General features: G+C 48.4%; 1 protein-coding gene across 1 annotated transcript in view; it reads left to right on the forward strand.

The window, feature by feature from the left end:
• Positions 1-967: 967 nt before the first annotated feature.
• LOC116942683 (peroxidasin homolog) overlaps positions 968-27,673 on the forward strand; it is an 84,190-nt gene continuing 57,484 nt past the window's right edge. Inside the window, exons 1-5 of the mRNA XM_032954907.2 lie at positions 968-1,439; positions 15,944-16,015; positions 21,551-21,622; positions 23,734-23,805; positions 26,271-26,342. Of these exons, the coding sequence (XP_032810798.2) occupies positions 1,261-1,439; positions 15,944-16,015; positions 21,551-21,622; positions 23,734-23,805; positions 26,271-26,342 (467 nt within the window). The 5' untranslated portion in view covers positions 968-1,260. The remainder of the gene's footprint in view (positions 1,440-15,943; positions 16,016-21,550; positions 21,623-23,733; positions 23,806-26,270; positions 26,343-27,673) is intronic.

The following is a 27,673-nucleotide window of genomic DNA, read 5'->3' on the forward strand; positions in this document are numbered from 1 at the left end:
ACCACCCGACACGGCTAACTAGTAAGGGTTGTCACGTAAACAGAACGTGGCCAACTCGTCACGAGTACAGCAACACCGGTGTGTTGGAGAGCCAAGCCACAACATTTACAAACTGAGTACGACGTTTCGCCAGTAATTACAACTAGCATCATCAGGCGAGAGCCAGATTTGTGGAGACAACATACGCATGCAGTGTAGTGCGGTATATAGTATATACATAGTCGTGCATACACACACACACACATGGATTATACCATACACCGTAGTTTTGCAATAAATCGTAAAAACAACAGGCGATAATGGCACTCATGAATGGTTTAGCCAAAAATAATCTGAATACAGTACCCGCTTGAAAGAGTCTTCAAAATGAGTCAGGCTTTCCACGATCAAAAGGGCATTACTGTCATGCATTTAGCCTAATCTTATACAAAGGTCATTATCAACTGCGCTCCGAGCCTGCATACACGTGCTGTATTGTGTTTATAACGCGCGCAAGGCGAACGAATATTCATTCAACGATACGGAGGGGTTGTAGCGTCGTGGTTCGTGTAATTCGCTACGAACGCGGCTACCCAAATTAGACTCCCCATACACGGCTAACACCAGCGGTGAGTGATATCTGAATCGGTCCTGGACCCGCACTGACAAGCTTGGCGAGGTATGGCCTTCATTCAGCAGTGGAAAAAAAACAAAGGTTTGCATTCTCTATTCATGTACATCAACAAGGGAACGTGGTCGTGCGAGAGCCACCTCGTTGGTCGACAACACGTGCTTGAGTCTTTGTTGTAACACGTGGTCTGTCTTTGCACGTGTATCAATGGTCGTGGTATTGCACTACAGGCTGCGCGAATAGCCACCCCCGCACTCAACACCAGCACTGATGGGGAACGCCTCCTCCTCAAGGCCACGGGGAGGGAAGAAAGGATGGGAGGCAGGGCAGGGATGAAGGAGGGAATGATTTGGGGGGTGGGGAGTGCCTCTACTGAGTGGTTACCCGCGGCTGCTTGGGCAGCCTCCGCAATCGGCAAATTCACTCTTCCTGCAAACGCACCACGACTAAACCACCAGCACCACCAGCCGTGGGCTCGCACGTGTCTCGCCGTGTGCCACGCAACCCAGGTATCGCTCACCTGCGCATATCATTGCACCCCTGCCTCGTCACGTGGATGGATTAACTGGGGATTTGTGTTGGCAAGGGCAGAGAAAGGAGAGAGAGTGTGGCAGCTCGAGTGAGTGGAGCCGGTGTAGGGACATCAGCGGATGATGATGGCGGAGATGATGAAGATGATGACGGCGGTGCTGGTGATGGTGCTGCTGCTCGGATGGTCTCCAGCGGCTGTCGCGTGCCCCAGCCGCTGCCTGTGCTTTCGCACCACAGTGAGGTGCATGCACCTCCAACTGGACACGGTGCCCCGTGTGGACCCACGCACCACCATCCTGTGAGTACAACACGTACACACACACACACAGACGCGTGTGTCACTGACTCACTGAGCCCCAGAGACTCCCACAGCCACCGAGCCGCGTACCAACGGAGCAGCACGTGGAGATAATTCCGAATATGGGAGGTTGGGAGCAAGCAGCCATATCGTATTGACGGTGAAGAAAAGTAAGTGGGCTTGGACAGGATATATCGATAGACGTGGTCAGATGGTCCAGTGATCGAGAGGTTTTAACGAGAGCCAATGGAGGGAGCACGTCCAAGAAGATCCAAGTGGACTGATGAACTCGGCTTTTGCGCGGATGCTCACCGGATTACTGTGAGAGATCACGACGGCTTGGGGAAACCTTCATCCAGCAGTAGATGGATAATTGCTGCTGCTGATGAACTAGCCAGGGAAGGCGCATGTTGAATAGCCGAAGGGGCTGTGACTTAATTGAGCAGGAACCGATTCCTCCTCCTACCCCCCGTCACTGTTCATAAGCTGCAAGGGAAGTTTAAATCCCTTCCGTCTCTTTTGTTCCCACGCCCACAACTGCGAGTCCAACTCGGAATTACGAGAAGTCACTCCCTCCGCCTGTGCGACGAATACACTCTCACTCTCTGCTCCTTGAATGCATTAATTAGCCAAACATTTCGATTTGTGGAAGTTACATTTAAGCTTACGAGGTTGGGGGAAACGATGACGATGGTGATGCGGTGATATTTGTCTTAAGGGTGGCATTCGTTTTGTTTTTATTTTACGTTCAAAGTTGTTGTTTTTTTTACCGGCATAAACAACGTGAATTTGAGAAGAATGTGTGGGGTGAGCTGACTTCCTCTGGTGACCGTGACCCCCCTCCCTCCCACCCAGGGCGTGTTCCGGTGGCCAGCGATCGGTCATTTCGAACCTCGACCCGCGCTGTTGCCTCTGTGTTGTATGGCGCAGTGCCTATGAACTTCTTTCGCACCGTACGTTGTCAACCGCGCTAACCGGAGGTTGCGGTGGAAGGACAACAAACTGAACACAAAAAAGCAGGTTCTAAAGAAATGAGTTTGCAACTTGGTACAGTGGTGTAGTGTATAGTGTGTATTGTCTATATGTATGTTGGACTTCTTTTGCACCGTACGTAGCCAACCGTGCTTATCGGAGGTGTAGGGAAGGACAACAAACTAACATGCCACGATGCCTTCCTATATTCCACTTTTCTTGACGGACAATTCAACGTCTCTAGTTTGTGGGTCTTCTCTGATCAATGTCATTATTATTCCTACTACGATTGCTTACTCAGGAAAGCCTCACCGAGTCTCAATACTCTTTGTCATGAGCGTCTTGCCAAGCAAGCTGTCGCAGGAGGCAATGTTTCTGCTTCGTGACAATCACAATTTGAGTCATTTGTATGCAATCGCTGTTGCATTGTGATGTTTGGCCAATGCCAGTTTCGTATAAAGTTGGTTCTATCTCTACTGTAAAGGGAGGAAACCAGAGAACCCTAAGGAAACCCAAGCAGAACAAGACGAGGCCATACAAACTCCACGTATGGCACCCACGAGTGGAATCCAACCTAGGCCCTGTGACACCCTGCTGCCCGAGTGGTCCTCTTTCCATCTCTCGGTGTTATTTCAAACACGAACCTCTCCGCACCCTTCTTTGCACATTTCTCAGCTTGTTCCAGCTTTGTCAATGTCTATGTTTCGGATCGATTTGCCACAGTAGGTAACACACGCAATCATTCAAACTCTTATTTTTTTCCAACTTTGGAATGTTACATGCCCCCCCCCCCGCCTTACCAAGCTGCACTGACCAGCAGCGCAGTGACCAATAGCCAAACAACCCCCTTGACCAACACACATGGGGAGGATTTCATGTAGCAGTGGAATGACAAGGGGTTGTCATTTATCACTGTAATTCATTTTAATATGTTTTCAAACGAGGCTGGTTCCCAGAACCCATGTTTACAGCATTTATCATGAGTCTCTAAGCGATTCTGCCTTTTACGTTTCATAAGCCCGCTATAAATCTTGCCAAATTGTGTCTTGAATTTCCACGTTACTTCAAATTAAAAAGGCTAATCTGCCCTCGGCTTTAAAATGGCTTTTACAGCTTGAAAAATAAGGGACTAATCTTGGCTTGGAAGGCTGTATTATGTGCCGATATTAACTTACAGCAATTACGATTAAACGCTTTCAGTTTCTTTTAGTGTTATTTTTTCGCTAGCTATGGACAAAAGGCAGTGTTTTAGCAGTGTTCTTCACTGTACAATCATAATACTTTACAGCTCTTTCTTTCAATCCGCTGCTGGATGAAGGCTTCCCCTCCGCGCAAGTGTCGCTCATGCATGTGGGTTGTTGGGCCATGCTATAAACCACGCTGGTCAGTGCGGGTTAGTGACCCAGGAACGGTTCAGATATCAAGTGCCACTGATGCTAGCAGTTGCCAGGAATCGAACTTTGGATAATGGGGTTCATAACCGTATTGCACTAACCACGTTGTCACCACTCCCCACTTCCAACACGTGAATTACATTCTCATGAGTACATATACGTCTAATTTCTAAAATAATTACATTGTCTCATTAATCACAATGTATACTTTACCTGTGAGAGGTAGCCCAGAAAATAGGTTGTTGATAGCTTGTAAGTGGACATTTTAAAAAAGTATATCCTTATATGTATGCTCACGTTTCTTCCCATAGGCAGAAATATTCGGTAATGAGCTCACAAAAAAAAGTCTCGCAGTTGGCTCTCCAGAAACGAAAAGAGTTCTGGAGGCTGCTCTGTGTAAATAATTATTTTATGGTAAAACATGCAACATCTATTAGCCTGGCTGATTTTCCGTTTTGGCCCATGACACAATGTTCCTGCTAATGTTCTGTAGCACTCTACAGTTTCCAATCGGCTCATCGGAGTGGACTTGTGGGCCGCCAGGGATAGTTGTTGTCGTGTGTGTTGTGCGTCTAGAACACAGCACACGTAGAAGTTACTGCCTCGTCTGTTCGCAGAGCGCGAGCTGACGCACGCGTTAAAGCGTCAGCATCCAACTCCGTGCACAATCTCGAGCCCTAAAGGCTGGCAATAAAAAAAACATATCTGAAGGGGAAAAAAAAAACGTGCCAGAATTTGAAATTACACGCCGTATTACCGCGTTGACGCTACACTGTGGCACGGAAATACACAACACGTAATGAGCCAAGTCCAGGCAGACCACTCTGCGCATTGGCTTTGCCGACGTTATCGTAAAACAAACACGTGGTTCGCCCAGTCGGAGTCGTATAACTCGGAGCATTAATGTTTGGCAGCACAATGGCAAGCGGCAAGCGGACCGGGGTTCGGCCATAATCGATGTTCGCCGAAATTCTGGTGTTCGACGGTAACCCTTCCCGAGGGAGACACGAACACACACACAAACAAACCCGCCACCACCATCATCAAAGCTTCTCATGTTTGCTTTTCGATTAAAAGCGCTACAGAGAGAGCACAGTACCGTCGGAACCTCCCATCAAAGAAATGCAACCTATTGTGTCAAGTTGGAAATTCTATGGAATTAAGCGTTCGAACGTGTTACCAATGGTGCTGGAACCTCGAGCCAAAGCGATGCGGCGGTGGATTTTGAGAAAAAAAATGCGTGTTTATACTGCCCTGTATACACAAACGCTCTGTTGCGTTACGTAATAATGTTTGTGTAAACAGAGTTGACACTCGTAAGCTGTTACTAAGCACAGAAACAGAATCTAGTTTTCAAGTAATGCCACTTTCAACATCGTGCAAGCTGAAGTGGCTGATTTGTTAGGGATTTCATAATTGTCTTTTCCTACAAAGGGGGACACGAGGGAGCCGCCTTCGCCGAACTCGACGCTTGAGATGAACGCGCAAGATTTGAGCGCTCATCTGTCAGCTCCTCCGCTCCTCCGAGCGCTCTCTGACAGGGCCGGAAGGGATGTGTAGGCCCAGCGGCGAAGATGAGACGCCTTGCTCCCTTGAGGCTTCGCCGCTGTCACTGTGGTACGAGCGTCGGAGTCGGAGGAGTCTTCTCCGTCCCGTATTTAATTTCCAAACAGATCAGCCCCTCTGCGCATGTTTGTGTCTGACGTCTCCCTGGAAACGCAAGGCGACCCTCCCCCGCCACCACTACCACCACGTCCAAGCGATGACTCGCTTATTGGAGCTATAAATTACACAGGAAAATAAAATCACACGCCGCCACATTATGGTTTAATCAAGCCGTGCGGATGTCTCTGGATCATCTAAGATCTGCGCTCCCCAACTGCACCGCACATGTAAGGGGTCTCGTCCTCTTATTGAACGCCGTGGGTTTTCTGAGATCTGCTCGGGTATAATCTTTTACAAGTTTTTTTTACTTTTAAAGAGTTTTGCGTGTTTTGATGTTACTCCTCTGCGACTGCCAGATGGAAGCAATGTGTGCGTGATTTCAGATCGAATGTGCCAGGACAGGATGTACCCATAATTTTATAAATAAATAAGTTGTCCTTTTTATTAAACAAGGAAATCATCTCTGAGTCCAAACTGGGGAGGTTTTTTTGGTCATTGGGGGGGGGGGGGGGGGTCATACATTGGGACATTCGGTTAGTTCCTTGGTGATTGAACATCCATGTGGGGTGAAGGCGGAGTGATGAGAGAAACCTCTTGCACACAAGGGCGGTGCTGCCTACAATTACATAACAACATCGGTCAGTTAAACCTGTTTGCTGTCCTGCCAGTACAGGGATCGATTAGCATTTAGGTGGCATGTTCATGTGGGTCCATTGTAATGCACAAGCATGTAGATCATCTGTTTTACAGATACGTTTGCCAAGTGCTCTGAAAGTCAGGGTTTTAGTTGAAAATGCATGGATATAGACCTGTTCGCAAATAAATACAATTTTATTATAACATTTTACAATAATAATAAACAAACATTCAGAAGCCGAACCAATATTACTGATTATTATTGAACATTGGTTTCCCAGGGGCATGAACGTTTGTGCCTAGGAGGAACAAGTTTGATACAGGCTGTTCGATTCCTCCAGACCATCGTTTCGTAGCTGAGGTCGGGACGGGCCACATCGGGGTGCCTTTGAAACAAAATGTTGTCCTTTCTCTCGTTTTATCCGTTTGTATAATTAAAATACGATTCATCCACGAAGACGGCCGTGACCCACAAACAACTCAATTTGGACCGGAAGCAAAGAAACCGCAAGACAATCGGCACACGGCTCTACTTTGGCGAAAGTTATCCGTGTCGCTTGGCACACGCGTGTGTACACTTGAATGCTTCTGTGTGTGTGTGTCACTGTGTGTGTATCACTGTGTGTGTGTGTCACTGTGTGTGTGTGAGTGTCTGTGTGTGGGGAGTGAAGGCGCAGCGGTTAGTGCGCTGCGCCACGAACCCGGCAACCCGAGCTCGATTCCCGCTCACGACCAACACCGGTGACGATTATTTGAACCGGTACCTGGGCCTCCCCTAGGTCGACTCAGCCTCAAATGAGTATCTGGTGCGGTGTGTAAACATCGCTACTGGGGAGACAAAGGCGGCCGGGCGTGGTGCTGGCTACCCACCCCCTCGTGCGCCGTTCCGGCCTTCATAGGTGCTCGTTAACAGCACTTGCCCCTACAGTCTGTTAAGGCTACACGGGGGATCTTTGTCTTTGTGAATGTGTGTGGAGAGTGGAATTGCTGTGTTTAGAATACTTGGTTAGAACCCAGCGACCTGTGTTTAGATTCCTGGTAAACATCAGTGGCGAATATCTTAACTTGTCCAGGGCCTCTTCTAGGTTAACTCAGACTGAAATTACTATATTGTGTAGTGTGTAAACATCGACAAAGTTGCCAAACCTACACCCCCCGCTCTTGTGTGCTGCTCTGGGTTCAATAAATGTTCGCTAACTGCACTTGGCCCCGAGAGTCTGCAAACCGCTTTACGGGAGATGTGTGTCTCTGTGCGTGCCTGTTTCTATTGGCCACAGATTGGTTGTGTGCTCCATACACGGCACGAGTGAGCGTTCACTTTATATCGGTCGACGCTGGTAACTTGAGATGTGGATTTTATGTTGGGCTTTGTGGGTCCCTTCAAACGCAATGATGGCATGCCAAGGGCGAATATTTACGCCCACGTTTCGCTGCACATAATTCAAACTCCGAGCGTGCGTTTTGCCTTATCGGTTGCTTGTACGAACTATACCAGACCTGGCACCAGTCATTTTCTTCTTCATCATCGTAAGATTTGAGCTCCACCTTCATTTGCCGGACAAATAGCTTCATTTCTCATCAGGCAAGAGACTCTACGTCTCTATCTCACGTGCACGTGCTGAAACGGAAATGAGGACGTGTCTTAATGTATAATTATCATTCAGTGATTATTGGGGAGGAGCTGAGCTGAGCGGAGTGCATCGCGCTGTGAACGTGGCGACATGAAGTTGAATTCCCGATGTGGCTAACGCCAGTGGCGAGTGATTTGTAGCTTGGTTCTAGGGAGACGGCTGCTGTCACTCTGTGGGCTCGTCGCCCCGTCTCGATGCGCAAACCCCCAGCAGCAGATCGCGCTCGCTCCAGGTGGCGGTCGACGTTCGAATTGAGGACTGCGACCCTCAAAGGAGTAGCACAGCCACCGTGGTCACCACCCCCCACCCCCCCCGTGACACGAGAATCAAACAAATCACTCGAGACGCCGTTGTACGGCAGCCAAGAGCGGTTTATGCAAATGCCCTCTCGCAAGAGGTCACACACGTTTGGCGCAGCGGTCCTTCGCTGACTCTGCGCGATGAACGTGCGAGTGATATGTGAACGGATGCTGGGCACTCTCTACACCCTGACGTTCTTCATTTGAGGTATGGTCAAAATGACACATCTTGCTGAGAAGGCACGCTGCGTCATTCATCCAGCAGTGGATTTACAGAGGGAAGTAAGTCGTCGTTGTTATTATTACGATTGATATTTTCAGAGAGAATAAATCGAGACCAGGAGTCTCGGTTTCAAGGGTGACCCAGGGTCTCACGTGTACACATCCAGAACCAGAACGAAGTTTATCAATTGAGCAGTACAGTGGTAAAACCTTCAACCATCACGCTGAGTTTCAAGATTATGTTTTATTTAACCAGGCGGGACCTCAGGAGACCAGGATGAGTCTCATTTTCAGTGTGACCTGGGTCACCAAAATAAATGACAAAAGGAGATGCAAATAAAATAAAGTGCAAGCAACGAAAACATAAATCTCGCCGAGGGCTTCATTTGGCGGCGCAAGGGTTCAGCCCGTACCTCCGATTATCACGGGTTGGCCACGTACGGTGCGAAAGAAGTTCAACATACAAGGGGTTGTCACTGCCCACTGGAGGAGGGAGGCTGAACTCACGAAACCGCCACCCCTTCTCACAGAGGGTTTGTGGATTTCCTCGTGTTCTGAAAACACCACTTGGGGGTGGGGGGGGGGGGGGGGCGTGTGTGCACAGAGGTTGCGTTGCGTCTACCTTAGCTAGTTGTGTGTATCGCTAGCAGATGTGCGGCGTCGGCTGTTTGTGTGCGTGGCAGGGAGCGGCGGTGTAGCGGTGTAGCGCCCTGCGCTACGGACCTGGCGACAACAAGTTCGATTCCCGCTCCACGGCCAACCACCGGTGACGATTATCTGAACCGGTACCTGGGCCTCCCCTTGGTCGACTCAGCCTCAAATGAGTACCTGGTGCGGTGTGTAAAAATATCGCCACTAGGGAAACAAATGCGGCCGCGCGTGGTGCTGGCCACCCACCCCTTCGTGCGTTCGCCAACAGCACTTGCCCCAACAGTCTGTTAAGGCTACGCGGGGGATCTTTGTATTTTTGTGGGAGGGCTGTTTACTGATAGCGGGGGAGCGGTCGCGTGCTGGAGTCGCGGTTAGCGCGCGGTGCGTTCCGACCCCGGCCAGCCGAGTTCGATTCCTGCTCACGGCCATCACCAGTGACGCATTGTCTGAAGTCTGAACCGGTGCTGGGTGCAGTGCACCTCGCGAACGGCACTTTCGTGCCTGCAGACATTCATATTCTTTTATTCTCTCGGTCGAGTCACGTAGATAGAAAAAAATAATAAAAGTAAATAAAATAAAATAAATGACGACGTTTCGATCACAACACGAGCGATCGTCATCATCCTCCCGATGAATGACGATCCTCCTGATGCCGAACGCTTGTTTTGTGATCGAAACGTCTTAGTTGATTACATTTATTTTAATATTTTTTTCTACGTACGTGACTTTACCGAAAGAAACAATGAATAGGAGTCTGTTAAATGCCACACGGGGGACATTTTGCTCTTTGACGGTTTATTGGCGGTGGCTCCAAGTGACGAATCGCAGAGGCGCCAGGCGCGCGTGACACAGAGAGAGAGAGGTGGGATGGAGGCCACTCTTGACCGCCTGCAAGGCTCCGAATCTTTCATCGGCGGCCACACACACCTCGTCACCCGTGTAACGAGGTCCCACGTTCAAGGAGGAACCCGCGGAGGGTGGAGGTGGCGGGGTCTCCCGTGCCCCCCCCCCGCCGCCCGTGTCAATTACGCGGCGCCCCCGCTTTGAATCGGCGCGGCTTGCGACAAATCTCGTGGGAAACTTTCGGTGACAAACAGCTGTAAGCAAACAGGGTGGTGGTGAGGTGGGGGGGGTCAGCATTGCTTAGCAGTACTGTACAACATTTGAGGCTGCTTCAAACAAAAATTTCCACCGAGAACCGGGGAAGAACTTCGTAGTAGTTGGAAAAGGGTATTTAAAAAAAATGTGTTTTTGTTTTAGCCGGTAGGCCTTTATACGAGCACTTGAAAATAAAACTGCACAAAGAGGACACGAAGGGGACAGCCCACGCGCACCTCCGGAGAGCACGGTTGGTGACGTACGGTGCGAAAGAAGTTCAACATGCACACGTACAAACGAGGGTAGCTGAGAGCTTCCTCGATTCACGCTCTGAGGTGGGCGAGTGAAACAAAAACACAAACATCCCCACAGCCCCCCCCCCCCCGCACAGGGGTAGGGCTTCAATTCAACTGGAGCTGTCCAGGGTTGAGCTCCGGAAGATATATCCCTACGTCCTGGCCAGTCTCAGCGACTGGAGAGGTGGGAGAGAGTGTCGACCAGAAATTATTCCATGGGTGTCACGGTGGTGAGATGTTAACTACCTCGCATGGTATGCAGGAGGTCGTCGGTTCGATCACGATCCCGATTCCGACCTCGACGCCTGCTGCTGTATATTTGGAGCTTGGATTTTCTTCGGGCCCTCCCATTCCCCCCCCCCCCACAAATGTATAAACATTCGTGAAAAACATTTGGCTCCTGTAAATTTCCACATATGATGGGCCACTTCGTTGGGCTATCATATGTGGCCAGGTCGCTTCTGAAAAAGAGTTATATAGCTGAGGGGGCTTTACCTGGTAAACAAAATAATAGTTTAGTTGAATAGTTTGATAAGCCATGGGTAAATTAAGGGTCTTCTTACGTGCGCTTTTGAGTAATTTGCCATCACCCGCACTTTGTATGGTCGCCCTCGCCTCTGAAAACAAAACAACAGGGACATGTGAGGTGTAGACAGTGCCGGATGAAGCTAGTGCGGGGCCTGTAACATATGTTATAAAGGGGCACTAAATTAAAAAAACCCACAAAAATTAAAACAGAAATTTGTAACTTGCATAGTAAAGTAATTGTATGTTTTAATTTACTATACAGCCAGATAAGACGACATATCGCTAAACTGAAACACCCAGTCGTTCATAAGAGTTGAAGGTACTATAGCGATAGAGCAAATGCAGAATCACTGGACCGGAATTGATAGCTTGAAAGTGCGGGTCCCGTAGCATATGTAGGTACTTTTGCTACTAGGATAATCTGGCCCTGGGTATAGAGGGTTATAGCATGGCGTGGCGAGCGGGAGGGTGATCTCTGAGTCCTTGTACCGGGGAAAGTTGAGGAGCACCCATTGGTGGTAAGACGTCTTCACATATCCACCTGTATGTACGTCTGTTGAACTTATTTCAGAATCAGAATATTTATACAGAATTTTAACAAAGTGACGCATTATCAATACCCTTTTTCATATTATTTTTCTTGTCACGGTGAGACTGGAAAAAAAAGACGTGGATTAGAGGTCGTACACAGGTTAGATACGACATCTGTTGGTTGTCAAGACAAGTCAGAATCAGAAATAGGGATATTTATTTATACTGCAGGAAAAATCCGATGAGCTATAAAGCTCTTTTTTTCACAGATGTCCAGTAGGGGCGGGTCAGAACGTTACAACAACAAACAGTACGACAACACGATAGGAGTGCACAGTATAGGAAAGGTAAACAAATCACATTAAAACAAATATATACACGAATAAAGCTAAACAATGTTTATATCTTACCGGGTTAAACCCATTGAAGTGTCCCACAAATGATAGCTCATCAAAGTGGCTTATCACGTGGAAATGTAGAGCAGAAAAACAATCTAAATGATTATTAATTCGCACCTTACGTAGCCCCAGCCGTGCTAATCGGAGGTGCGCCCAGCGGCGTGTGCTGTGTTCACGACGCACACTCACACAACAACAACATCAACCGCCATCGCCACTAAGTGGCGGTGACGTCACCACGACGCTTGTGCCAGGCCATGTGCACACAAAGACAAAGATCCCCCATATAGCCGTAACAGACTGTAGGGGCAAGTGCTGTTAGCGAGCACCTATGAAGGCCGGAACGGTACACGAGGGGGTGGGTGGCCAGCACCACGCCCGACCGCCTTTGTCTCCCTAGTGGCGATGTTTACACACCGCACCAGGTACTCATTTGAGGCTGAGTCGACCTAGGGGAGGCCCGGAACCGGTTCAGATAATCGTCACTGGTGTTGGCCGTGAGCGGGAATCGAACCCGGGTCGCCGGGTTCATAGCGCAGTGCGCTAACCGCTACACTATCGCTCCCCATGTGCACACACTCACATACTCACTCCGGGGGAGGTCACTCGCGCGGAACTCAATGTGTGTGACCTGCCCACCCGTGTGACGAGCGATCAACTCACAACGCAAAGGAGCGTTTCCTTTGCGTTACGCCGTTACGCGTCGTGTTGCACCATGCTGGACGAGAGCCTCGTCGCGGTCGCGCTGGGGTCGTGGAGAGCGGGGGGAGCTATTTGATTAATTCTTCATCAACTCTGTTCAGGGCGGGTTGTGGCGGCAAGGAGCCGTTTCCTCTTTGGCGAGTCTCCTTTGGTTTATAAACTCAGCCAGTGCCCAGCGAAAGCAATGAGAACCTTTGCGAGTGAGACCTGTCATTCGCAATGGGTGGCACTAACAAAATATAATGCAACATGCTGTAATTAACCATTTGAAAGCCGACTTTTTGTTTTTTTCGGTAAAGTCACGTAGGTAAAATAAAATAAAAATCACGACGTTTCGGAGGCAACACAAGCTTCCGTCTTCAGGTGGAACAGTCACAGCAGAATATCTGTGTCAAGTGCACAGTTCCGAGACGACTTGGATTATATATAGGTCGGGGGGGGGGAGCCAGAAAGGGACGTGGGTGGGTGGGAGGGCTGAGTTAAGTCGCCTTTTGTTAATCTGCACAAAAGCGGGTAGACAACGCTTTTGGTTTTCTGGCGGCGGGGTTTTTCCGGGGGGAGGCGATGCAAGACATCAGGTACAGACCAATTTTTTTTTGGAAACCTAAAATGGAAGCTAAGAAAATGGCTGTAAAATTATAAGGTAGCTAAAGGTTGACATACAACCATTGAGAAGTGGAAATGGCTGTACAATTAAAAGGCAGCTAACGTTTGACTTGATTTATAACATCTTTCCAGTGGTTGCTCAATTTGAAACCATCCTCTCGGTTGAAGTTGTGTCTATGTTTGTATATCTGGATGGCCTCATGGACAAATCTTTGGTGATAACCGGGAGGTTTTCAGAGAACTTTGGTATCAGAGAACACAATGTCATGAGAACCCACTGTGTTGAAGCAATGATCAGCCACGGCCGAAGAATTCGTTCTGCCGTGTTTCAAATCTGATTTGTGCTCGCGGATTCGGTCAGATATATGTTGTTTCGTCTCCCCGATATAGCAGTCACCGCAGGTACAACTCAATTGTAAACACCGGGGTACTGTAAGTCAGAGATGACATCCTTCATGGATGGGATCAGATCACGGATTTTGTGTACTGTATTGAACCGGACCTGGATCTTGTGTTTGTTAAGAATTTTAGAAATCTCTTTAGTAACGCCTGCTATGTATGGTAACGTGATGATTTTGATCGGGGTCACGAGTAGTTGTTTCTGTATGGTGGGAGAAACAGCTTGGCAGATGGTACGGTCAGAGCATCCGTTCATCTTGAGGGCCAGATGTACATGTTTTAATTCACTGGCCAAGTGGTGTTGGTCCGAAATGCAATGGGCCATTTGGTATAACGTTTTGATGAAAGAGTTATTTTGAGTCAGTTGGTGGTGGGACTCAGGCTTCAAGTAGGAGTCTGTGTGGGTAGACTTCCTGTAAACAGAATGTCCCAAAGATCCATCAGTTCTCCTCTCAAACAGAACATCCAAGAATGGCAGCTTGCCATCTTTCTCCACTTCCATGGTGAATTTGATGGATGGGTGTCTGGAATTAATGTGGTCTAGGAAATGGTTCAATGCTGGGAGGCCATGTGGCCAAATAACGAAAGTGTCATCCACATATCTCTTCCATAGGGAAGGGCGAAGGGTGGATGTTTGGATGGCATCTGATTCAAATTTCTCCATGAAAACATTGGCTATCACTGGTGACAAGGGAGAGCCCATAGGGGTACCCTCATTTTGTTTGTAGAAGGTGCCATTCCAAGTAAAGTAGGTGTTGGTGAGGCAGTGCCTAGCCAGCGCAGGTACCTCTGGGTTCAGTCCATGTTGGACCAAATCTTCAATTATTGTTATGGTATCAGGTACTGGGATCTTGGTGAAAAGAGAGACCACATCAAAGCTGACGAGGATATCGTCAGGAGATAGGACAATGTCTTTGACCATAGAAACCAATTGGGTTGAGTTAAGTACTGCTGAGGTGGTCTTGCCAGTGAAGGGAAGCAGAGTATCTGACAGAAAGCGGGCTAGATTTTAGGAAGGGGAGTTGATCGTGGACACGATGGGTCGTAGTGGGGTACCTTCTTTATGGATCTTGGGAAGACCGTAGAATCTGGGAGGTCTTGCAGCGGAGAGTTTTAGGGAGGGACGTTTGGTTGGTTCGATTAGGGAAGTCGAACTAGTGATGATCTTGTTGGTTTTTATCGTTAGGCTGTTAGTAGGATCATTTTTCATTTTTGAGTAACTCCCATCATTGAGTAGGTACTGGATTTTGTTGTTGTATGAGTTCTTATCCATAATGACAGTGGCATTGCCTTTGTCGGCCGAGAGGATGACTATATCATCTCTCTTTTTTTAAATTCACGAGTTCAGATCACTCATTTTTACTGATGTTGCTAGTGGGTTTCTTAGCATTTTAAGAATAGTGGCTATCTCAGCTCATGCAACGTCTGCTTGGATGTGTCCTATACCTTTGAGGGCTACATCAACCTGAGAGATGATATCCTCTACTGGTATATGTTTAGGGGTGACAGCAAAATTTAGTCCTTTAGCCAGTACTGTTTTCAGGTTTTCAAAGGCGGCTTAACTCAGCCCTCCCACCCACCCACGTCCTTTTCTGGCTCCCCCCCCCCTGACCTATATATAATCCAAGTCATCTCGGAACTGTGCACTTGACACAGATATTCTGCTGTGACTGTTCCAGCTGAAGACGGAAGCTTGTGTTGCCTCCGAAACGTCGTGATTTTTTAATTTTAATTTTATTTTACCTACGTGACTTTACCGAAAAAAATAAAAAGTATGAATCCTTGCAGTCATGCAAGCTTCAAATCTAGAATCATTTAAAAGCCCTTTACCAATCCACTGCTGCATGAAAGCCATTCTTATGCCGTTTCACTCGGAGAGGTTCGATGATACTTCACCGCGCTGGTCAGTTTGGGTTTGATGTCGCTTTGCTATTGCTGTTAGCCGTGACCGGGATTCAGAGTCAGGCTGGCGGGTTCACAGGGTAGTGCGCCAACCACTACAATACCAGCTCAACACGTAGTAGGATTTCGTGACAAATATTATGAATTATAGAGGGGTTTTTTGGGGGGGGTTTATTAGATCTCGTTAATATAAATGTGTCGTTAAATCCGCCAACACCCGACACAGCCAATTAGTAAGTTTTGTCACGTACACTAAACGTGGTCATTAGTTCAGCAACATCGGCGCAAAAGAAGCCCGTGGATAACACAAACGGCATGGGAACAATGCAAAAGTTTCCGAGACATTGAAGAGAGACCTTGCGTTTTTTTGCAAAGCGAAGCGTCCGTTGCTGACACCGTCACACACCGTGGTGGAGGCCTCGGGGCCGATCCTGCGGTCGTGTTGTTATTCGTGTTTTTTTTTGTGTGTGTGTCCATAGCTCGTGCTCGTGTCTAATTTTCCCCGTTGCTGTGGAGTAAACATTTGCCATGCTCTGTTGCCCCCCCCCCCCCCCCCCCATGCCTCCGCTTCCAGAGACCTGAGGTTCAACCGAATCAGGGAGCTGCCCACGGGGACTTTCCGTGGCCTCAAGAACCTCACCACCCTGTGCGTCCCTGCCTCCTACCGCTCTTCACCAACGATGCCTGCGTTGCGCAGAGGACATAATCAGCCACGACGATGCATGCGTCCTGCTGATAAGCTCGAGCTGATGCGTTTATTTAAACAGACTCAGGTCCGTAACTGTAATGGACTCGAGATAGCGCCCGTTTATTATTGCAAGGTTGAGTCCTGGGCAGGATATGCTAACTGGCCTCGTTGTTCAGTAGGAGAGCAATCGCTTGCAATCGCATGGTTGCACGTTCAAACATTGGTTGGGGGTTGACTCAGCCCATCATCATTTTTGGGGTCGATAAAGTGAGTACCACTTTGTGGAGAAGTCAACAGTGGTTGTATCAGAGCTGCAAATGAGCAATGTCCCACTATTCGTTTGAGAAAGAAATAACTTTGACTTCTGACTTTGCTTACTAAGGCTATGCTAAATGCACAACAACAACATTTGGCACTAGCAAGTAAGTGACGTTGACACCACTGCAGCAATTGTGCCAGGCTAGGTACGTCTTGACGCCACCTGAAATGTCAGAGGCTCACTGGCAGGAGGTCACGGGACAGATGCAGGTGTTACGGGTGTTATGATTTATAACCTTGAACAGATTGTTGGGGCAACTGGCCACCCTATGGGTGGCCAGTACGACGCCCGACCGCCTTTGTCTCCCCAGTGGCGATGTTTACACACCGCACCAGGTACTCATTTGAGGCTGAGTCGACCGACGGGAGGCTTAGGACCGGTTCAGATAATCGTCACCAGTGTTGGCCGTGAGCGGGAATCAAACCCGGGTCGCTGGGTTCGTAGCGCAGCGCGCTGACTGCTACACTACCGCTCCCCACACCGTTAAATGCACATGCTGACACACACACAAACGGACACGTGGGCACATGGACACACAAACCCAGACACACACACCGACAGACATTCCTTCAGCGTTCTCAAAAATGCTCGTAGCAGGAGAGCCAGCCAAAGCACACGACACTGCTCATTAAGATTCAGCAGCACAGAACCATTTCGCATTAATACTGCTCGCCTTCTGCTGTGGCAGTTTCAAACTTGGAATGCGAGTTTCTTCTCTGTATCACTGTACGTACGTACGTGGGACTTCTTTCGTCACCGTACGTAGCCAACCGTGCTCATCGGGGATGCGGGGGCAACGGACATCAAACTGAACACAGCAACAAGCAGTTCTGAATAAAATGAGTTTTCAACCTAGATTATTTCAATTGTGCATAGCTCCAGTGGATTCCTAGTGTCGGAAGGAAGAGCGTTCCAGACGGCCGCAGAAGCGCATCTGAAAGCGCGCAGTGCGGCGAGACCGTCTTCCACCGTCGTGCTCACGGGTGGATGTTATTCTGTGAAAACGTTCACCAATACGCGTGGACTGCGAACGGTGGTTTGCTTCATTGGACAGCTTGCCTTTTCACATTTTTTTTCAATGCGTACGAGGAATTCTTGCAAATTCACCGACACGTTGTGAAACCCACATGATGTTTTCCGTCATTTCTACAAATGTTGGCTTTCATCCGTGCCTCCGTCGCATCCTGATTCAACGAGCGGAACTCTCTGCTCTGTGGTCTATCGCAAATCCCTCACCTCCAAACGCCAATTGTTCCAAAATGTCGCCGCCAAGACTCCTCACCCACACCCATGAACGAGGCCACGTTGCTCCAACGTAGAATCCCTCCGCTCACGCACATCCCGCCCAATGGCTCCCGATACCAACCCCGAATACATTGTAAAGATCGCACTCACCGCCTACAAGACCCTCCAGGACCCTCCCCCCTGCTTAGCTCTCCCCCCTCATCTACACTCTCCTGGCTCCCGGCACGCACTCCGATAATCATGATCACGGTTGGCTACGTGCGGTGCGAACGAAGTTCAACATCGATCCGTAGACTCTTGCTTTTCCCAACACTAAGGCTTTCTGTCGAAACCCCCACGCAACTTTTGCTCAGTGGGAGGTCGCTCATCCTCCTCTGCTGCCGCCCCCCGTCAACTGAAACGCCATTCCACCAGCCACCCGTGCTGTTGGCTCCCTGCTCTTCTTCAAGTCCAGGCTCAGGGCTTGCTCGAGGCTGACCTCTCTCTCTATCTCTGACATACGCCCACGGTGTCTGCACACTATCTTGAGACGTGGTTGCATTTCTGTGATTTTCTGTGTATCTATGAGGCCAGGTCCGGGAGCGTTGTAGCAAGTGCCCCATCCCCGCAATATGAAGATTGAACATTTATACTATTTGGTTCTTTCGGTAAAGTCGCGTAGATAGAAAATAATTAATAGATCACGACGTTTCGATCGCAACACAGGCGACCGTCTTCAGGTGAGAGAGAGAAAGCTGCTGGAACGAGGTCTTATGTAGACGGTCGCTTGTGTTGTGATCGAAACGTCGTGATCTATTAATAATTTTGAATCAACGTGACTTTACCGGAAGAACCAAAGAGTAGGGATTCCTGCAGTCACGAGAGCTTCAAATCCGGAGTGAACATTTAATCCCCGATGATCGCCAACTCAGCTCACCATTCCTCCGTCGCTAATAAACAAAATGAGTACGACGTGGGAAGTTAACGTTGTCCTTGCTGTGATGAGATCAGCTCCCCACCACGGGAATTGTGGAGCCGCCAAGCATCGAGCGACTGCCTCGCACGGCCGCGTTGGCCACGCGCACGGCTGCTTTGCTGACAAAAGTAATTTACGCAAACGTTCGTCAAGTGACGTGCGTATATTCCTAGTGAACAATGAAATGTTTTAATTTTAGTTCGCGACGACCGTGAGTGGATGAAAATAATTTAGCGCGATGGTGACTACGACCAGTCACGGCAGCCGGAGACAAAAGCGCAAACGACCATGCTGAGACGAAATTAACGAGTCTGAATGGAGACACGGTCACGAAGATCATTTAGAAACGTTATCAGAGATTGCAGTGCACCGTGGAACACCAAACATGGCCATTCCCAAATATATTATCCATATGAAAACATCTTACTGAGTTCACTGATAGGCTGAGCTGATACTATTCACACCAACATTTTCACAACTGAGTCAACTGAACGTTTGACTGCTTTCGTTGACTGAGATAATGAGAACTGACTCAAATCCCACGGGTTGTCGTAGACTACGGCTACGAATAAACATAAAAATTGCGGACTAACTGAACACTGCAGCGTACACATACAGACGCGCGAATGGGGGCTCTTTCGCAGGAGTGGATTTCGCACGAGGACAACAGAAGACGGGGAGCACCGCACTTCCCTCTCCTCTGACCCCGTGTTGGCTGCAGGCCGCTTGCCTGGTTCATTAATAATCTTTAGCGGTGGCCCTGGCAGGAATGTAGGGTCATGAGCTGTGGCCGTTCACAGGGGCAAGCGGACGGGCCAGGGACCGCAAGGGGCTGCTGGGATAATTCCAATGCGGTTATTTGTGGCGGCTTTATGCCGTAAGTATTTACGGCTTTGTCTCAAATCCCCGTGGAATTGATGCTGCCGTGGCATTTTTTCTTTCGTGGTGCCGTGTTAGATATGTTTGTATTACTTGTGTTTGTCTTGTATTAATTTTTTTGAAATTTTGGCTTCATTCAGGGGGAGTGGAATATTTCCCTTACCCACTACCGAATACCATTATTATTGTTTACGATTACGCTTGTTTACCCAGGAAAGCCTCACTGAGTCTCAAGATTATTTTTTGAGGAGGGTCCTGCCAAGTTTTCGCAGTGTAGACGATGTGGCAATTTGTAGTTTGAATTAAGCAATTTGCATGGAAATATTTTAGCATTGAGATGTTGGGCCAAAAGCAGTTACATTGTCGGATTTTTGTTGTTTCATTTTATCTATGTGTGGAAGCCAGATAACCTGCACAAAACCCATGCAGAACAGGGGGTAAACATTCAAACTCCACGGAAAACGGTGCCATAGTCGGGAATTGTATGCAGGCCTTGCTTGCTGTGAGGCACAAGTGTCACCACTGCACTGCTCTGCCCCACCCAAAATACTTTTAATGATATAGAATTGAAGCTTTCGTGACTGCATAAATTACTATACTCATTGTTTTTTTTCGGTAAAGTCACGTATGTTGAAAATTATATTAAAATAATAAATCACGACGTTTCGAACGCAACACAAGCGATCATCATCAGGTGTTAAACAAATAGTGAGGGAGCACATAGGGGGACATCACGCACATAGCACATAGAGAACGTTAAACTGTACGGAGGCAAATACAACAAGAAAATAATAATTAAGGCAAATATTCATACGTGACTGCATTCAAATTATGAGCACAGAGTTGCTAGCTTGAAAATATCCTCCTCTCGTACACGGTCAGACATCTAAGGTGATCGCAGCGGTGGATAAGTATTGTTTGCGGGCCATATCAATGTGGAAGGCATCAATGTGGCGACGGGCCGTATGAAATGAAGCCGTGGGTAGTATCCGGCCCATGTAATTACACTTAAGTGGTTTTAAACTCATATATTTATTTATCTATTTTTGTTCAATCATGCTGCTGCCAAATGCATAGGCTACGCGTCTGTGTTAAAAAATGCGGTCCGGTGGTTGCATCTCGGACAAGGTGTCCCTTCACGGTGGCAGACGACGAGGCCACAAAGCAAACGGCAAGTGAGGGCACAAGACATTCCTGGCCCGCCTCTCGCTCGACGCTCATCGGCAGGAAACGTGACAAATGCGCGCAGCTGCCTGCCGCAGAGATGACAACAGCACGCCTGTTGAATTCCAAAAAAAACCTAAATTCCCACCACGTACACCACGAATGTAGGCAGTGGCTGCAATTCCAGCTTCACCCCACAAATGCTTTACCCCACTTTTTTGGCAGGGCTTCGGGGACTTTTTCTTTGACGTATTTTTGATTTTTGCCGACTGCTTCAACGGTCGCACAAGTTGGCACCGTCGGCTGGAGCAGTAGAGCCTTGCGAGTCGTGAGAATGCGAGTTCACATCCAGGCCACGGTCATCTTGGGCCCCATTACTTTGATAACGAATTCCATCGTCCGTGTGGGGTGGGTAAAATTTGTACCACCTGGTGAGGCTTCACCCACCTTGGGGGAAGTCTGCAGTGGCTGTACAATGGATAGGCTGGTCCCTGCCATAGGAATGGAGACAAGAAGTGACAAATGCTTATTTGAGCATGGTTTTTAATTAAAATACGATGGCGAAATATTAAATACCACGCCTGGTTCGATCCCGACCCTGACGCCTGTGTATTTGGAGTTTTCGCGTCCTCCCCGTGGTCGCGTGGGTTTTTCTCCGGGTTTTACAGTTTTTCCCTCCACATTTAGAATCAACAGCCGTTTAGAGTATTTGGCTGCTGAAAATGTCCACGTGATACGCGACTTTGTTGAGCTGTCATTTGTGGCCAGGCCGCTTCGGAAAAAGAGCTCCATGGCTCAGTGGGATTTTGCTGACAAAATAAAAAATAAACATGGTTTCGTTGATTCAATTATGTTTTATTCTTGTATCGTATATGTTGAACATTTGACTCCTTTGTTTTTAACAATTCACGACTATTGCGTGCGTTTTCAGACTGCTGAACAACAATGAGCTTCGGCGAATACCACGGAAGGTGTTTGACGAGCTGGAGAATCTGCGATACCTGTGAGTGATTCTGTCAGGACGCTTGGATTCATTGTGGCAGGCAAAGCCCTCCCTTGGTTGTGTGCACATGTATGCCGTGCTATTCATACTGAACGTACGACGATGGGTCGATGTCCGGTAGCCGATGTGTTGTCAGATTGTGCGTTGTCTTGATCAAGAGACACTTCTAACAGGAGTGTCTCTTGCTTCCTGCCAATCCTCCACATTGGCTACTGAATGGCTTAATCACCCCAACAATCGCTTCTGACGTCACAAGTGTCACCTCGCCGTACGAGAGAAGACGGTAGAGCAGGAGCGGGAGTGCGAGTAGTGTGCCCGAGTGGGGAGCGGTGGCGCAAGTGGTTAGCACGCCACGCTACAAATCCGGTGATTCAGTTTAAATTCCGGGCCACGAATAACATCAGTGGAAAGCTGTCCTTCAACCTCTCCTGGACTCCTGAACTTGGTAAAGTTTAGGAGTAAGCGCCTATTGTGCTGTGTGAACATTTTGTAAGGGGGGCTGGGCACGGTGCTGACCGCGCCACCCACGCCCGCGATGTCTTGGCACACATCGGATCCCTCCAGGGGCGCTTGCTCCAGCAGTCTCCTCTGTAACCATCGCACTGCCACTCAATACAGCCGCATGCCCTTCGAACTGCGGATTAAAGCGGCACGGTGCTTCACATTCAATGTAAATTACCGCACACGTTGTTAATGTTCAACAAATAAGCACATCGTTAAATACACGTTTGTACCCACCCATACTGATCAGCGCGGTGAAGTATGGCCCAAATGACCCCCATGACCGACACGGCATGGAGAACCCTTCATGCAGCAGTGGATTGAAAAAAAAAATCTGCATTTTACTAATTTATATTGCAGTAGAGGCTGGATAAAAGCACACCACTTGGGAGCAATGCCTTCCCACCACCAGTGTAGCGTAAGCTTGTGTTGCGGACATCAGCGCTGTGCGTATATATCAGAACACTCGGCACATTCGTCAATAGCACTGTTGCCTTGAAGACGAAAACAATTTATAATAGGCAACATTTTAGGCAGTGGCCCTTATTCATCGGACGTAATTAGAGAGGCCAGAGAGACAGAGTGCATAAAGGTTGGACACTTTACACCATGTGGCCTGATGCGATTTAATTACAAGCATGTTTCCTGATGAAGTTTTTTTTTTACTTGGCATATAAATCGTTAGAATTCATCTGGGATCGTTTTGAAGCTAATTCTTATCAGGCCCCATGGTGTAGGGTGCACTCCAACTCTTACCGACTCAATCCCTCTGGCCTCTGTATGTGCTATGAAGAAGAGTCATTGCCCGAAACGTCACCTATTATATACAGGGACGCCTCTACTTACGAACGGGATAGGTTACAGAGGTCTGTTTCGTAAGTCGATTTGTTCGTAAGTCTAACTTTACTCCTGTCGATTCCAAACATTTTGTACGGCGTGTACACTAAACACGGTGAATGGCTTTAGTTGTAGATGCCGGTGGTTCTTCACGTTCTGCAGATGTAGATGCCACCACCACCGCCATCTATTGCGCGGTGGTTTTAACTTTCGACTCTCGGTACGAACAGGCAACTGGACATACGGACAGGTTTGTTCGTATCTGTGAAAGTTTGCATGTCGAATGTTCGTAGCTAGAGGAGCCCCTGTACTTTTTATTTCTTTCAAGGCCACAATGTTATTGACGAGGGTGTTTAGGTTTTGTTATTTGTGCTTGTGCAGCACTGCCAACACAGCAGCGTCACCAAATAATGTGTGCTTATATAATCTCTGCTTATATCCAGCGCACACTGTACAAAAATGTGCTACTCTATCGTGTCTGTGGTATTTAAAATTGCACGTCTGCCGTAAGCCCCGTGCGTTTGTCGAGCGCATCTAGCGCGTGAGTCATGGCAATTTGCGAGAAGTCTCTCTGCCTTCCGCGAGGTGAGAAGCGGGGGCCTCGTGGCGTCGGGTCACGCTGTGGAAATTTCACGGTGCCCCCACTTGGGTGGATTTTATAAATCCGCACGCGGCGTGGAGATCCCATCGCCATGCATGCAAGGTGTGCATCGTGCGAATGCACTCTGACCCCTCTGCGCGTTTTAACCCCCCCCCTTCGCGTGACACTGCAGGTACCTCTACAAGAACGAGATCCAGAGCATCGAGAGGCAAGCATTCAAGGGCCTGAAGTCCTTAGAGCAACTGTGAGTATTATGTATATAGAAAAAATTCACAATGATCGTGCATACCGTGACCACCGACACACTCTTTATTCCAGGACAGTCGAGCCCCCTGTGCTAGGCGGTCGCCTACGAAACCCTTGCTGTCAAGTAAGCACCGAAGCCCTGTCAATTCACCGATGAATCCATCGCCGAGCCTCCAAGGCTCGCTTACAAAATGTGGAAGGATTCGTGATAAGGGGGAGGTTCATTAGCCATCGCTTGGCGAATGGCTTCCTTCCTGCGTGCGCAAGGCAGTGGAGGACAGAGAGAAGTGGGAGGGAGGGGGCTACACCGCTGCCAATCCCCCTTGATGGAGGACAGAGCAAGACACAACGCACCCTCTAAGGCCAATTTGATGCTGGACCGAACGATATTTTGTACAGAACACCGGTCTCTGTTTTTTTCCCAGTCGGGTCCTGCTGGGAGGAACTCTCTCGCCTGTTTTTGGGTCGTGCCGCATTTTGTTCGGCACAATGTCTGGGATCTTCTCGTAGGTAATTATAAGACTCTCCAGGCACGCGGAGAGGAACGTAGGACATGGGTGAAGCTGGTGTGCTTGAAGAAAGCGCATGCTTGGGAAGGAATGACACCTCAATGGCTTTTGCAGGTTCACAAACCCGCATAAAATCTTGGAAAGTACTTCACGATATATATAAAAAAACATTCCAATGATTCTCCACATTTATTTTCTATTGGAGCTCCGCTTGTAATCTTTGGCCAATTCTGAGCAATTGTGTGTGTTTGGGAGAAAAAAAAACTCCACGCGTTTCGAGAGGGATATCAAGAGAGACACTGCTATGCAGGTCGCTCTTCAGGCACCTGGTTTCTCTGATTTTTTTTGGCTTACGCGGTCAAGGCTCTCAATTGATTTCACTGGCCTCAGCATCGTACTCAAGCAGATGCGATCCTGGCTGACCATGTCCGTGTCTCCACGTATTCCCTGGAATCTGCACTAGAGCCAAGAGCATCTTAGAGGCAAGCTGCCCGTTTTTCATGCGTTCATTTGTTTGGTTTGCCTGACCGCAGTTAAGCGCTAATCGTGGCTCTGTTATGCTTTTGGTTGCTAGCAGCGTCTGGTATGACAGCACTGTAAGTCGGACCGAGCACAGAAATGCGGGAAGAGGCTCATGGTAAATGTCTCACCGCTTGCGGCTGGAGTGAGACTGAATTAGGATGGGGGACTGCCTGCGAATTGCGAATTGCAGGTGGTGTCGGCTCGGGCTTCGAGGTGGTTTAAAGATGCTAAGTACAGCAATGGATTTGTGTGAATCTGTGCATCCATTCATCGCGCATTGATGTATTTGTGTGAATCTGTGCATCCATTCATCGCGCATTGCCAGCGAAGGACCGTTGCACCAAAGGCGTGGCCTCTTGTGGCACCATTCGCATAAACTGCTCTTGCTGCCATACACCGGCGTCTCGAGTGAATTGTTTGATCCACGGATCACGGGGGGGGGGCGGGGGCACCACGGGGAGGGCGGCGTTACTCCTTTGACGGTCGCAGTCCTCACTTTGAACGTCGACCGCCAACTGAGGTGCACGATTTTGCTGACGAAGTCGAAACCATCGGATGGCAAGCAAGGCGTCTTTGGCATCGCATGTGGAAGGACTGCAGCCGATCCAAATCAGCTCGTGAATCTACCTGTACGGAGATGTGACTGTTGTGACCTCATATGTATGGGGGGGTTCCTCTTGATTCTCTGGGGTGATCACACGTGGTAAACGCTTAAAAAACGTGTGGCTCCTGGACGTGTGTTCAGGTGGTGCCACGTCTTGTTTGGAACTGAACCCTTAGCGCAGTTGGCTACGTACGGTGTGAAAGACGTTCAACATACAGACATACAAACAAAGAGGCCCCCACTTGTACGATCTGAAAACGCATCAGAGAGCAATGCAGCACAACCGCAAAAACCTACGTAGTCATGTTTATACATGGCATTGGTCGAACAGCCACTGCAGCACCGTGTTAAAAAAAATGTCTTGAGTCTCAGTGAATTAACTCAGTACCTGGCCTGCAAGAGGGCATTAGTCTAGCAGTAGATGGTGATGGTTCTTATGTATGAATAACATGTTCGACCATGACACCAGTACACAATGGCATGCCCATTTGGAATGATGTCACAGGATCATTACCGTCCACTGCGAAGCGTAGTTATGGTTAAGGCACACAGCTCAGTATTAACCAGTGCAGCCTGCCGGATTCGACCCACAAACCCCCATGCAATAAGTGACGAACGCATCACAACGAGGCCATGTGACCACCCCAATAAGTTGATCAGCTTATCTGAATAAAAATAGACCAAGTTTGATTCGAATATGCCTGTGCTATTTCTCCTTATTCTTAATATAAACACAGGTGAGTGAAGGGAGCTTTCCTGGTTTAAATTATTTTCAAATTATCTTCTTATTATTGATACTAAATTCTGTTCAATGTTTCTTCAACTCAGATACATTCATTTCAACCTCGTGGAAAACTTGGAACAGGAAACCTTCAGCCATCTGCCCAGGCTGGAGAGGCTGTGAGTAATTGTAATGCACACACTGCACTCGTGACTACCGTGATTTTCACTTGACAGGGGCTGACCCTTTCGTTTGGGTCAGCTTGCATTGATACGGCAACGGCAGCAATAACGTTCACCGCCCAGCAAAGCACGAAATACAAAAAAAAATGTCCCCACTGTCATATTTACTGCTGGGAGGCGCTCAACTGCATTGGTGGTCCTGCACCAGTGGTGGTAATTCCACGTTACTATTTTGGGGCCGGTACATCCATAGGGGCAGTCATTGTTGTCATGCCCCACAAAGTGTTGTGGTGGTCGTGTGAGGCTTCATTTGACCTCTTACTCAGAGCGACCTTTGCCGGCTTTCTGTGGCTTTCGTGTCGCACTCCGTGGGAAGCGAATTACCTGGTTGTACGCTAGTTGCCGATCATATATGCGTCACTGTTTTGCATGAGGTTTAAAGCAATGCAGAACTTTAGACCGGCACTGGCCAGAGAGATGGAGTGAATAACAACAGTTGGAGACTGCACTATGCATCATGGGGGCCCTGATGTAATTGAAATGTTGGTAACGTTTTTAGATGAACAGCTTTAAATTGCCTTACGAAAAATTTCCAATTTGTAATAATTTAGTATCGGACGTATCCTTCAAAAGTAAAAAAAAACGTACACACGAACTCATTTACCATTGAGGAACATTCTCAAAGGTTGCTGACCCATTGAATCCCGCGTGCAATGCGTCAATAACCTTTGATGGTTATTTTCCTGGCCGCCACCAACAGAGGTGAGCACTGCCCAGCGCTTGTTGTGAGTGCGAACCACGGGGACGCTCTTAACTGGATTTTAAACGTCGTTCACGACACGTGTTTTTTTGTTGTAAAGTATATTCAGTTTGACAGCGAGCTCAAATGTTTTTTTCTCTCTCTTGAAAGTGTAACATTACACGCGCCATTGCGTGCGTCCAACTGCAGATAAGTGGAATCGAAAGTGGCTTTAAGATGATTGAGCCAAATCTCCCCGCGAGAGTGCAAGCCATCGGCTGGCCCGCGACCACGCCAAGTCGGCTCAAGCATTCCGCAAATGAGCCCGTTCGTTTTTCCACACTTGGGAGAGCGTCGTCACGACGGATTAAGCTGCCACGTATTTAGCCGAGAGGAGCCCAGAATCTAAGAACCGCAGATGGATTTTTTTTTCACGTCGGTGGGCTCGAGACAATATATTTATTGTGTGATTCTACCGCGTGCGGTGAACGCCGAGCAGAAATGACCGAAGGCGATGGATGGCATTCGCGTCGCCCTCAAGAAGTTTGGCGATGCCGAAACCGTCGGCGAAGCGATGCCCTGCCAAAAA

The sequence above is a fragment of the Petromyzon marinus genome, chromosome 15 (assembly GCF_048934315.1).
Source record: "Petromyzon marinus isolate PM22_M1 ecotype Great Lakes invasive population chromosome 15, UKy_Petmar_22M1.pri1.0, whole genome shotgun sequence".
In the NCBI taxonomy this organism is placed as follows: Eukaryota; Metazoa; Chordata; class Hyperoartia; order Petromyzontiformes; family Petromyzontidae; genus Petromyzon; species Petromyzon marinus.